This window comes from Sebastes fasciatus, chromosome 13, assembly GCF_043250625.1.
Source record: "Sebastes fasciatus isolate fSebFas1 chromosome 13, fSebFas1.pri, whole genome shotgun sequence".
NCBI classification, from domain to species: Eukaryota; Metazoa; Chordata; class Actinopteri; order Perciformes; family Sebastidae; genus Sebastes; species Sebastes fasciatus.
Window position 1 is genome coordinate 29229175 of NC_133807.1, and position 12350 is coordinate 29241524.

At 41.2% G+C, this 12350-nt stretch overlaps 1 protein-coding gene across 1 annotated transcript in view; it reads left to right on the forward strand.

Moving 5' to 3' along the window:
• Window positions 1–11680, forward strand: part of cyth3b (cytohesin 3b) — a 40521-nt gene extending 28841 nt beyond the window's left edge. Inside the window, exons 8-13 of the mRNA XM_074656750.1 lie at window positions 890–1038; window positions 1527–1638; window positions 4858–4934; window positions 6386–6457; window positions 6589–6743; window positions 9117–11680. Coding sequence (XP_074512851.1) covers window positions 890–1038; window positions 1527–1638; window positions 4858–4934; window positions 6386–6457; window positions 6589–6743; window positions 9117–9189 — 638 coding nt within the window. The 3' untranslated portion in view covers window positions 9190–11680. The remainder of the gene's footprint in view (window positions 1–889; window positions 1039–1526; window positions 1639–4857; window positions 4935–6385; window positions 6458–6588; window positions 6744–9116) is intronic.
• The last annotated feature ends 670 nt before the right edge of the window (window positions 11681–12350 follow it).

Genomic DNA, 12350 nt, shown 5'->3' on the forward strand with positions numbered 1-12350 from the left:
AGGGAAATACCTTCACCACTCACATTTTGGTTTCACATTTGAATTTGAGGAAGAAAATGTTTGAAATTTAACTATGAATCATCTCGATATAGTCTTTATATTATAATATCAATACCTAGTGACAAAAGATCAATAGTTTTAAGGATTTTTATCAGTTCAAAATGTACCTTAAAGGGAGATTTGTCAAATATTTAATACTCTCATCAACATGTGAGGGGTCGAATATGCTGCTTTATGCAAATGTATGTGTATATTTATTATTGGAAATCAATTAACAACACAAAACAATGACAGATATTGTCCAGAAACCCTCACAGGTATTACATTTAGCATAAACCAATATGCTCAAATCATTACATGGCAAACTGCAACCCAACAGGCAACAACAGCTGTCAGTGTGTCAGTGTGCTGACTTGACTATGACTTGCCCCAAACTGCATGTGATTATCATAAAGTGGGCATGTCTGTAAAGGGGAGACTCGTGGGTACCCATAGAACCCATTTTCATTCACATATCTTGAGGTCAGAGGTCAAGGGACCCCTATGAAGATGGCCATGCCAGTTTTTCCTTTCCCAAAATTTAGCATAAGTTTGGAGCGTTATTTAACCTACTTTGCGACAAACTAGTATGACATGGTTGGTACCAATGTATTCCTTAGGTTTTCTAGTTACATATGATGTAATTATCTTCACTCTAGCTTTAAAAAACGCTACAACCTCCAAAAGATTGATTGCGTTAAAGAAATTAGTGGTGTTAAAACAAATTTGCGTTATTATTGCATTAACTAATTTCCACACAAGAAAACGTGTCCTTGCGCACACAGAGATGTGGACTTGTGCTGTATTTTATGTTTTCCCAGTGACAGACTCTGTATAATTACCTCCACAGACACCTGCTACGTCCTCTCATTTGCCATCATTATGCTGAACACAAGCCTGCACAACCCCAACGTCAGAGACAAGCCGCCCGTGGAGCGCTTCATCTCCATGAACAGAGGGATCAATGAGGGCGGAGACCTCCCAGAGGACCTACTCAGGGTGAGAGCTTTGACTTGATTAGTTTGTTAGGTATGACAAATGTATCCAATGTAGCGTGCACGGAAAAAGAGAAACCTATAAGAAGATCTCCGCCGTGCAAAGCGGCGAGTCAGCCCTCGCTAATTGCGATGTTGCAGCTCAGCAGAATTAGATCTTCCCCCCAGATACTGATGCTAATGATCTCTCGTGATCTCTCAAAGAAAAACACATAAAAGCAAGTTCATCTTCCCACATAGTGGAGGCTGACGTCTTTACCAAAGTGCCCTTGGCTTGTGTTAAGTCGAAAAAGCCACTTTGTCAAAGCACCCAGACTCGTTGAGGTATGAATCATTGTCTCTCGCTTTCTGGCACCTAAATAGAATCTGTCAATGTCTTATTTAACGCACCGTTAGTCTGAAGGCTGAGTTGGATGTTCACAGAAATCTGGAAGTGTTAATGTGAACTTGTTTCATAATGTGTTTCTCTTTTTGTTTTCTTTCTCCGTCCAGAATCTATACGACAGCATCAAGAGCGAACCCTTTAAGATCCCAGAGGATGATGGGAATGACCTGACGCACACTTTCTTCAACCCAGACAGAGAGGGCTGGCTGCTTAAACTAGGTAAGTGTGTGTGTGTCTCTGCACATTCCCCTTGCTGAGGGAATGCAAGACATCCTGGATGACTTTATTTGGTTGCTCTACCACTCATCGGCCCAATCCCAATGTCCACACTCGCAGACTCACAGACTTTGAGGCGCGTTCCCGCAAAGTCATTGAGCGTTTAGGGCTGTCCCACTGTCAAATCGTCAAGTCCTTGAGGGCTCTTTCGCAGACATTTTGAGCTCTTTAAGAACACTTTCCGTAAGTCTGCATTTCTGCAGACTTTGCCTGAGGGAGTTACCCAAAATTCATAGCGTTGTGACGTTAAACACAGAGTTACCACGGTTACCAGGGGAAGCCTCGAAGCAAATAAAAAAGGTAAACAAAGAGGACGACACACGGATGTTCAGCCAGGTTTATTTAAATTTACACAGAAACATTAACATTAAGGATTTAAGATGGTACATTAAAAACACATGAAAGAGTAATGCAAGCATTAGACTATATTACACACCTGGTTTATTCATCAAGCTAGAAAATCATGTATATATATGGTCTGAAGTGTGTATAAGGTGTGCACAATCTCACTGCACAATCAGTAAAAGACATTTTATATTATGTGTGAAAACAGTGCAGGCATGTTTTTTTATTGTGTTTGCATCGTCGTCATGTTGATGAGGTTTGGGAATTCACACGCTGTAATTCATTTGTTCTGTATGAGTTTGTGTGCCAGGGATTGGATGTGGTTGTATGCTTTCCTAATGAGGTAATAGTTTTGGTCTTATTTCTTTTTTTTTTGACATTTGTTTCTGTTTGTTTACACGTGTTTTTGATTTGGACCTCGCCCTGCAGTTCACAACACATTAAAGACATTAATTTAACTCCTTTTTTAAACACTTTTAAGTGCTGTTAAAGGTTGATTTATTATTGAACATAAAACGTTTAATAGTCTGGATACCGTTTGTCAAAGGTTAAAGGGGCGAACACACTGCAGGTGATCAGTTTTATTGCTATGTTCACACACACACACACACCTGGCTCTGACCTGCACATTCCTCTCACTCTGAGTAACGTCTCTTTAGTCTCATCAAACTAGTGAGTATGAATGCAAATAGCCCCATTGTGGCTCACAGACCTAACATGATTACATTCTAGTACGGTTCCTCCCTGGAGCCATTTCCCCGCACCAGTTCTCGCTATAATATTTCTAATTTAACTCTCTAAAAATAAACCCTGGAGGATTTTTTTTAGCAAATCTCTCTTTGCTGAGCGGAAATTTGTCCGTGCTAATTCAATAGCCAGAGTCTATTGAAATGCGAGGAAACCCGGAGCTTTTGTAATTATGTGTGGCCCATATAGGCTCATGTGAGGCGCCACAAAAACAGGAAGGAAATGCTGCAGTGAAAAGTGTTGTTGTGACCGTAAGGGGTGGTTAGCGTTGAGAGGAACTAATCAGGAATGTTAGGTCAAAGCACACACACACAGGAAATGATCAGAAAGTGCTCATGCGCTTCATGTTTTCATTCATGCTTTGTGTTTGTGTGTGTAAGCTCGGGGGCCAGATGCATAAAAATAGACCTAGTCTTTGTCTTAAATATATCTTCAAGTCAGACCTGCTATCGACACTTAAATCTACCTGTTGCATGAAGCTTAAGACTGATTTAGATAGCCTGTCGCACAATGCATTATGGGAGAAATAAGACTCTTCACAGTATGGGAGAAACAAAAAAGGTAAACTAAAGGTAAGCAAAATCAAGCGGCCGTTAAAAAGATGTTCAGAAACAATTCAAGAATATGGAAGTAGACAGAATAAAAAAAAGTAATGGATAAACAGTTGAAATAGCTATCTAAAAAAATAAGCTTAACGTAATGGGTAAACAGTTGAAATAGTTGGCTAAAAGTTAGTTAAAAGTAATGGATAAACAGTTGAAATAACTAACCGACCTTCAAACAGATTGTTGCCATAGCAACAAAGCTGTCACCTCAGGCTTAGCCAGGAGGAGAGGAGGCTAACTTTCCAGTCAGTCTTAATATTTATGCAACAGACAGGCTTAATTAAACTAGTCTAACCTGACAACCTAAGACCAGTACTAAGGCCAAGACTTAAGCTAAGTTAATGCAACTGTCCCCGGGTTGCATTTGAATGTCATTCTCATAGCGTGCCCTGCATGCTGCACACATCATACATGTGTCTCCCACCAGGAGAGCTTCCTCAGTGTCAGCAAGTGGTGTTTTCCTCCAACACTGCAGTCACTGCCAGAGGCTGAATTCTGCTTCAAACTAACATGTTGGAAGTTTGCGTTTGCTCTCTCTCTCTCTTTGCTTTTTTTTTTTTTTAATCTAGTTTGCACAATTTAACACGTGAGGTGGTGAACTTGCTCTGGGGTTTAGTGTGCGTGTGTGTGCGTGTACGTGTGTGTGTGTGTGTTTTGTGCTTGCATATCTACATGTGTGTTCCTTCAGGGGTGCTTTAGGTGTCACGTCAGGTTCATATCAAGTGGTGTTTGCTCACCTCTCCTGAGAGCCAATGAGGGTTTCATCCTGCTGCCTTTTTAAAAAATGAATAAGCAAAGTCAGCAATAATTTATCAGTTGCGTGAGTCATCATTTAACAAAGCTGGAGAAGTTAGGAGAGATAGCGGCGGTTGATTGTAATCACACACTATTCAGTAGTCTTCAAACTGGCTTGCCTGCATAATTTCAGAAAGTCAAAGTGAACTCATCCAACCACGGCAGCATTAACCTTAAACACTGTTTAAAACATAGAGAGAAAACCTATTAAAAAAAGCCTGAAAACAAAAGAAGCATACAATAACATACAGTTTATAGTCAATCTAAAACCTTCCTTTATGTGTAGGGTTAGACAACTCGTAAAAAAACTGACTTTTCAAAGCCATGTACTGCTTATTAAGCAAATTAAGAATTAATGTGTGTCTAATTGCCACATGACATGATCATGTGGTTGATGACAAGCAGCCTTTCTTACACAGGAAATTGAATTACAGCAGTGAACTAATGAATAAACATGTACGATCAGTGATTTTACGACTTTATAATATCTATACAATTTTACACAATTGCACACAAGAATGAGAAAGCGGAGTGGATGTGGGTCGGCTTCATTAATGAGTGTCACATCCCGGCTGCTCGTTTCCTTTGATACGGGAGACAGCCAGTCTGTCACTGCGGCCGGACCTTTGTGTGACTTCCTGTCTCCTCTTTCTCTTCCTCTTCCTGTCAGGGGGCCGAGTGAAAACCTGGAAGAGGAGGTGGTTCATCCTGACTGACAACTGCCTCTACTACTTTGAATACACAACAGTGAGTGTCACACTAAGATGATGTTTTGATCAGTAAATGGCCTCTTTGCAAGCATACCGTATGTGCTGGATTCTGTGTGTGTGGGTGCCTTAACAAATTCTGGTATTGCAACGTATAGGGGGGACATTAGGGAGTATATCCATTGACATATACACTCACCGGCCACTTTATTAGGCACACCTGTTCAATTGCTTGTTAACACAAATGGCTAATCGGCCAATCACTTGGCAGCAACTCAATGCATTTAGGCATCTAGAGGTGGTGAAGACGACTTGCTGAAGTTCAAACCGAGCATCAGAACGGGGAAGAAAGGGGATTTAAGTGACTTTGAACGTGGCATGGTTGTTGGTGCCAGACGGGCTGGTCTGAGTATTTAAAAAAACTGCTGATCTACTGGGATTTTCACGCACAACCATCTCTAGGGTTTACAGAGAATGGTCCGAAAAAAAAGAGAAAATATCCAGTGAGCGGCAGCTGTGTGGACGAAAATGCCCTGTTGATGTCAGAGGTCAGAGGAGAATGGGCAGAGTGGTTCGAGATGATAGAAAGGCAACAGTAACTCAAATAACCACTCGTAACAACCAACGTATGCAGAATACCATCTCTGAACGCACAACACGTCGAACCTTGAAGCAGATGGGCTACAGCAGCAGAAGACCACCCGGTACTAGCACCGGACACTTTATTAGGTACACCTTGTACCTAATAAAGTGGCCGGTGAGTGTATGTGTCTATGAGTCGATCAACGTAGGGAAACTTGGGAAATTCAATGTGCCAGTATCCTGTAATTTCCACTTGTGGTTGCTGTTTAGCAAATGCTTTAATGGTCATCAGTTGTCCTCAATTATGCCCTAGCAGCATATTGGCACTTGTGGAAGGAAACCCCAGACAGGCTTGGGTCAGCCCCATGTGGCAACAAAACGAAGAGTCATCTGTATTTTATTCTTTATTCTTTATGACTGCTAGTGTCCACATGTTTATCTATCCGTGTCGCTTTCTGTAAGAATAAGTTCATATGTGCGTCGTTAAAGGTTTTTTATCATTGCCTCTGTGTCCCTGCTAGCTGCTATATCAGCACTGTCCTCTCACTATACCCTTCTATTATCCTTCAGGACACTATCATTAAGTCCCGTCCTCTGGTCTGACTCCTCCACACACACATATATTATCTGCTCCGTTAAAGAGCAGCGAGGACGAGAGGAGGAGGAGGAGGGGTACCGATGATTTTATCCTCTTTTCCTTACCTCACTCCTCTACTGTCCTCTTTCCTTTTTCTTCCTGTTTCTTCCCCTCTCGTCTTTATTTGTCTTAAATGCAGCGCTTTCTTCGCCTTGCCTCTTTGCTACTTTTCTGATCTATATCATTTCTTGTTGCTTCTTACTTCATGCATTGCGCTCTCTCTTTGTATTTAACTGCTTGTTTTTCTCCCTCCTCTCATGTTCTTCCTTCAGGACAAGGAGCCTCGTGGGATCATCCCGCTGGAGAACCTCAGCATCAGGGAGGTGGAGGAGCCCAGGAAACCTGTGAGTGTTGCCTCATTAGAGACCTCGCCCTTAGATCACACGCCAAATATCTTTTTCCCCCTTCTGTTACCGTGTTTATTAAATGTATGAATCTCACATCGTTGACACCCTGCTCTTTGTCCATTCTCCAGAACTGTTTCGAGCTCTATAACCCCAATCACAAAGGCCAGGTGATCAAAGCCTGCAAGACGGAGGCAGATGGGCGCGTTGTCGAGGGCAACCACGTGGTGTACAGGATATCAGCGCCCACGCCGGAAGAGAAAGAGGAGTGGATTAAATCCATCAAGTAAGACTTCTCAAACGTACACTTAAAAAAACTAAAGTTTGACATTTTGGGGAACACATGAGTCAGCTGAGAGGGTTTATTCATCTAAAGTCTCCACATGTTGCCTGGCAACCCCACGGTAAATCCTCTAGTAAAACCACAACTTGTTTTTATACTTCACTGTTGTATGGATTAAATGATATAGAAGATATAATGTGTTAAAAAGTGAGCTTTAGAGGTGCTGGTAGGTGGACTTTGTTACCTTTGGACAGAGTCAGGCTAGCTGTTTCTCTCTGTTTCCAGTCCTTATGCTAAGCTAAGATATAAACTAACCTGCTGCTGACTTTATCTTCATATTTACCGTACAGACCGGACGGTATCACCTTGAATTTTTCCCATAATGTCCAACTATTCCTTTGATAAAGGTCCTAGCATAAATGAGGTAATGCACCAGCTTTTAAAGTCAGTTTTCTTGTGGTGGTTGGATGCACTGATCCAACTTTTTCAGTCCTGATAACGATAGTGTTACCTGGGCTTTGGGTATCCCATCGGTACTCAGTATTGGCAGAAACCAGTCAGTACCAGACAGTAACTTTGTAAACCAAAATGGAACAAATAATACGTAGATATAGATTTACTGAATTGTTATCTATTAATAAAATAATAAATCGTACACCAGCAACTTGGTAAAATAATCTTCAAAATTAAAAGGAATTACAATTCAAGTGCAAACCTCTTTAATGCATAAACATAGAATTGAATTGAATAGATCGGCCCCATTGTAACCAATACCCGTTCCAGCTATTTGAATCGGTATCGGCCCGATATCGGTATCGGTGCATCCCTAGTGGGTGGTTGACTTCATAAGCTGATTACAGTTACTAAGCTACCGCTCAATAATAGTTATCATACAAAAATATTAGCTACAGACATAAACCTCTTCAAAAATCTACTCTGGCCCACGGCGATGTAGACGAGACCCAGGACAGAAACTGACATGGGTTTTAAAAACACCTTTGTCTATACTGAGTATGTCATTACAACATTTGATTTAAATAGTAAAGTAAACAGCGAAAGTGTGGTTTCTTTCCGTCACATACCATACACACTGTAACTCTCAGTAATAATAACCTTGCTGCCTGTCAGTGACCTAAATGTTGCTCTGTAATCGCCTGCATGGAAGATGGTGCAATGTCAAAGAGAGTTGGCTCAGCAGAACAGTATAACACTTGTATACTGTAATATAGTGCAATCCCTCCCTCCCCCCTCTCTCCCCATACTCTCAGAGAGTATTCACTGGGGACGTGATGGGGGATTAGTCACTGCTTATAGCAGCCCAGGGGTGAGCCAGCAAACCCAGTATACCTATCCGAGAGAGGCAACTGGGTTGACGTACTCGCAGCCACGGAGGCTAACAAGCCGCAGCTCGTGCTTCACCAGAGGGGTCCAAGAGGACTCGGGGTTCTGGGGAGATAAAAGGCGTTTTATGGAAATGATGGTTTTCCCCCTCTTCTACAGTAGAGATGATCAGAGGAAACGCCGCTTATCTTGAGTCACAAACACACAGACCCAGATGATGCTGCACCAAGTGGGTCAATGCAGAAAGTGGGCTCATACATTCATGCAATGTGTTAGTAGAAGAGAAAGTATGTATTTTTATATTTCCCATTACATTAGATATATTTTCTTTTACATATTTTTGAGGACAGAAATGGAGGAAATGTTATTACGTATTAGTCACGGCAGCCTTGCTTGGATTTGATCACTTTACAGTGGAGTTTTTGTTTCATGAAATTGGGTTGAGCAAAGTGACAATGAGCCGTATGAAAGAGCGGGATAGTCATCGCGTAGAGGCTCATTCTTCAGCGCGTGGCGTTGTAAAGGGAATCGGAGATATCCGCAGTGGGGGGTTGAGCCTCTTCTTGCTTTGTGCTGGTGCTAACAGGATTTAGCAGCCGTGAAACTGGGCTCCTCAGTAGAGCCCAAATGGCTTCCTGAGTCACTCGCTCGCATTGTGCGCTGTCTTTCCATCGCTCTGAAAATAAAAAAGAGCGGTAGAGCGCAGAAGAGTTGAGCGCCGCCACCTTCAGACCTATAAACCTGCAGAATGGCAGGAGACAGAGTGTGTTTTACTACGAGTTCTGGAGGAGGTTCCTGCAAACCGTAGTACCACGAAAAAACTTGGGAGGGGGGGGGAAGGGGGTTCCTCTTCAGAAACCATGGAAACCAAACTAGGTCACTGCACAAACTTTTTTTTTTTTTTTTTTTATCTAGTTAAGGCAGGGGTTTGTATAAATGTGCCTACATTTCCATATCAAAGATGCTCGAGACCCTCCTCTCATGTGGCCCTTATTATTTATTTCATCGCTGTCCTTTGATTGGCTTCTTCTCCAGGGCCAGCATTAGCAGAGACCCCTTCTACGACATGCTGGCCACCAGGAAGAGACGCATCGCCAACAAGAAGTGAAGAGGGACAATCTTCTCAACCTCCGTATCCTTCATCTTTCTCTCCTTCGGTTCATGAACACAGAAACACTGCGAAGCTGGTTCAACACAGAAATGAACCTCAGTTTCTCTCCTGGACTGTCTACAAGTCGTGTGCACTTGCTGGGGAGACATCACACACTACTGAGGATACTCCGATATGTGGACTCTTGCATGGAGCAGCACATAAACAACCAAGCAGCCAGTTTGTTTCTCCTCCATCTCATACACACCCCCTACCTCCCCCTCTCATGGTCATAACATGTTTCCAAGTGTCCCTAAAGCACAACTGCCATGTTTCAGGTGCACATGCATGCATGTGGGTTATTATAGACCAATATGTTTGTGATTGTGTGTGTGTGATTGTGTGTGTGTGTGTGTGTGTGTGTGTGTGTATGCAGCAGTGTGCATGCGATCAATGCACACAGTATCTACATTACGGGCGCATAAGTGATGCAAGCGCTCTCCACTGTGCTTTATGAAGAAGTCGTTATTCAAAATCAGAGTTCAGATGTATGGTCGGCTATGAATAGAAGAGGAGACAGATGGACACATTTGGGAGTTGGTGGGTGGATCATCGCAGCATAACCTCACCTGGACCACGTGGTCATCTCACTCTGGTGCTGAATTCTTCTCTCCAGGTGCCATGGCTGAAGCCCTGCTCAGAGTGACCTCAGAAAACAGTGCTGGCTTAACATTTAGGTTTCCCAACAAAGCGTCACAGTCTCGAGTCAGCTGGGCTGATTTCATTTATTTGTGCGGAGCAGAGAATTTTTGAAATGTGCATACTTTTTTATTTTAGTTGAGGAGAAAAAAGGAGCTTTTGCCCGAGGCCTGAGATGAAACTTGCTTTTTTTGGACTCAAAGTTGTAATCCATAAGATTTCACTCCTGATCTGGCGACACAACCGTGATTAATGATAGCAACAACAAGTATGGTTTAATATGCAGCAAACACTTTGTCAGAGATGCAACAGAAGAGCAAGTAATGTACAGTGTGTTTACAGTGCAAAGTTTAAGAAGATTAGTTATACGCACATCACGTAGGTATGACGCTATCAGAACAGCGTCCATAAAGAAAAAAGGGTAGCACCTGCACACTACTCCATGACACAATATTCTTCGTCAGGTCAAAGTGTTTCACCAAAGTGTTTGACCTGACGAAGATCCAAGCGGGATCGAAACATTTCAATAACAATATTGTGGCATGGCGTGGTGGATGTGGAGTGTGCAGGTGTTATCGTTCTGTTTACAGTGCAGCCAAACAAACACGTTGTTTTAATGAAGAAGTCAGTGAAAAATAAATAATAACGGTTCACTGTGGCTACTCCTTCTTGTTCCATTACTCCCTTGTAAAAATTAAAAAAGATCCGAGGAGGGTGAACACTAAACAATGAAGCTGATATCCATGAGATAAAATTAAAAACAGTAACGCTGCATCGTTTCCTGTGAACCCCTCGTGCATGAGATTCCAGCAAAGGAAAGGCGGACTCCGCCACTACCAATGAAAACTAATATTTAAAGAGGTATTTCCAGAATGTAAATACATAAATTGGCTAAATGCTGAGCAGAAATGGAGTCAAAAACAGGGGTTGATTTAAAAATCTTAAGGATTTGAACTTTAAAAAGTCCACTGGGTTTAGGTTTTATTTATGGCTGAGCAATGGCCCAATAGGGTACCAGTCCGATTAAGCTTTTTGTTTTTCTCTCTTGTCTATGGCCTATGTCAGTGAAGGTCGACGTGTTGTTGTGATCCTGTTTGCATTTGGTTTGTAATCCTAAAGAATCCTTGCTTGCTTTTGTGTTCCTCTTTAAAAAAAAAAAAAAAGTATATAAATAATAACCAACTATCATTTTTGTATTTATTTTCATTTGTGAAATGGTTTAATACTACCTGTAAATGTTAAACAACAACGTATGCTTAAGTTATGTATGTGTGTATATATAATGTATAGGTTTTTCTGGTCCTCTTTGTTGTAGTATGCACACTCTGTGTTTGAGCCTACGGGCAGAAGTTTGCTCAAGTTTGGGGTCTTCTTTACAAAAAGCCTTAAAACATAATCATAAGAAAACATGACGGTGATGATGAGGATGATGAAGAGGATGATATTGGTCAATAACTGTGATGATGCTCTTTAAAAAAAGCCATGACTGACGAGTGAGAAAGATGGTTGTGTTTATGATGATGATAAAGATTATAGAGAGAAAATGATGTTTGATGTTAATGATGATGATTATAATGAAGTAATATCAGTGATGATGATGAGGATACTATCATTGATGATGATGTCATAAACTATAAACACCAGTAGTTTTCTATGTGATTGTAAAATAAAAAGCCTTGTGGTCGGGGCAGAATATTATCTTCTACCGCCCTGCGTGGGCTCATAGTTACATTAACTTTTATATTCTCTGTAAAAGCTATCGGTCACGTTGTACATTACGTGTATCTATATAAAGTATACATAAAGCTTATACAGCGGATGTGTGGTGTATTTATTATTCATGCTTGTCTTGACCTACTTGTTTGCATAAGTAATGAGCTCTCATTAATGAATTACACAGATATATTTCTCGAGAGGTGACGAGCTTTTTGAACGTATAAAAACGTCATCCTCCGTCATGCAGAGCGATGGCGTTTGATTCAACCTGGTAGATTACATGTAGTAAGAAAGGTGAAGGGAAACGAGAGAAATCTGAGTGGGAGAGAAGATACTGTATGGATGATAACTGGGGAGAGAGCTCCCTCTACTGGTTTCTCTCTTTTCTTTTTCTTTTTTTACAAGTCTTAATCATGATAATAATAAAACAAGACATATAAATATATGAATACACGCTCAACATTTTAATGATTATGAAGGATTAGAGTAAAGGCAGCCTTGTAGAATTACAGTTTTTCTTAATTACTTAAGCACTTAATTAGTCCTGCATCACTCAGTCCAATACAACAGCTCTGCCATAAAATCTACTCTTATGCCTATAATGTTATGTTTTTGTTGACACTTTTAGACGTGTTAAAGGTAGGTAGGTGGTGCTCCCTGTGTAGATATGAAGGGCTCATTCTTAGCTGACGAAAACACTCTCAGCTTCAGGTGATTATACACTAAAGAAATGATAGTTATGAATATTATATTATATTATATTT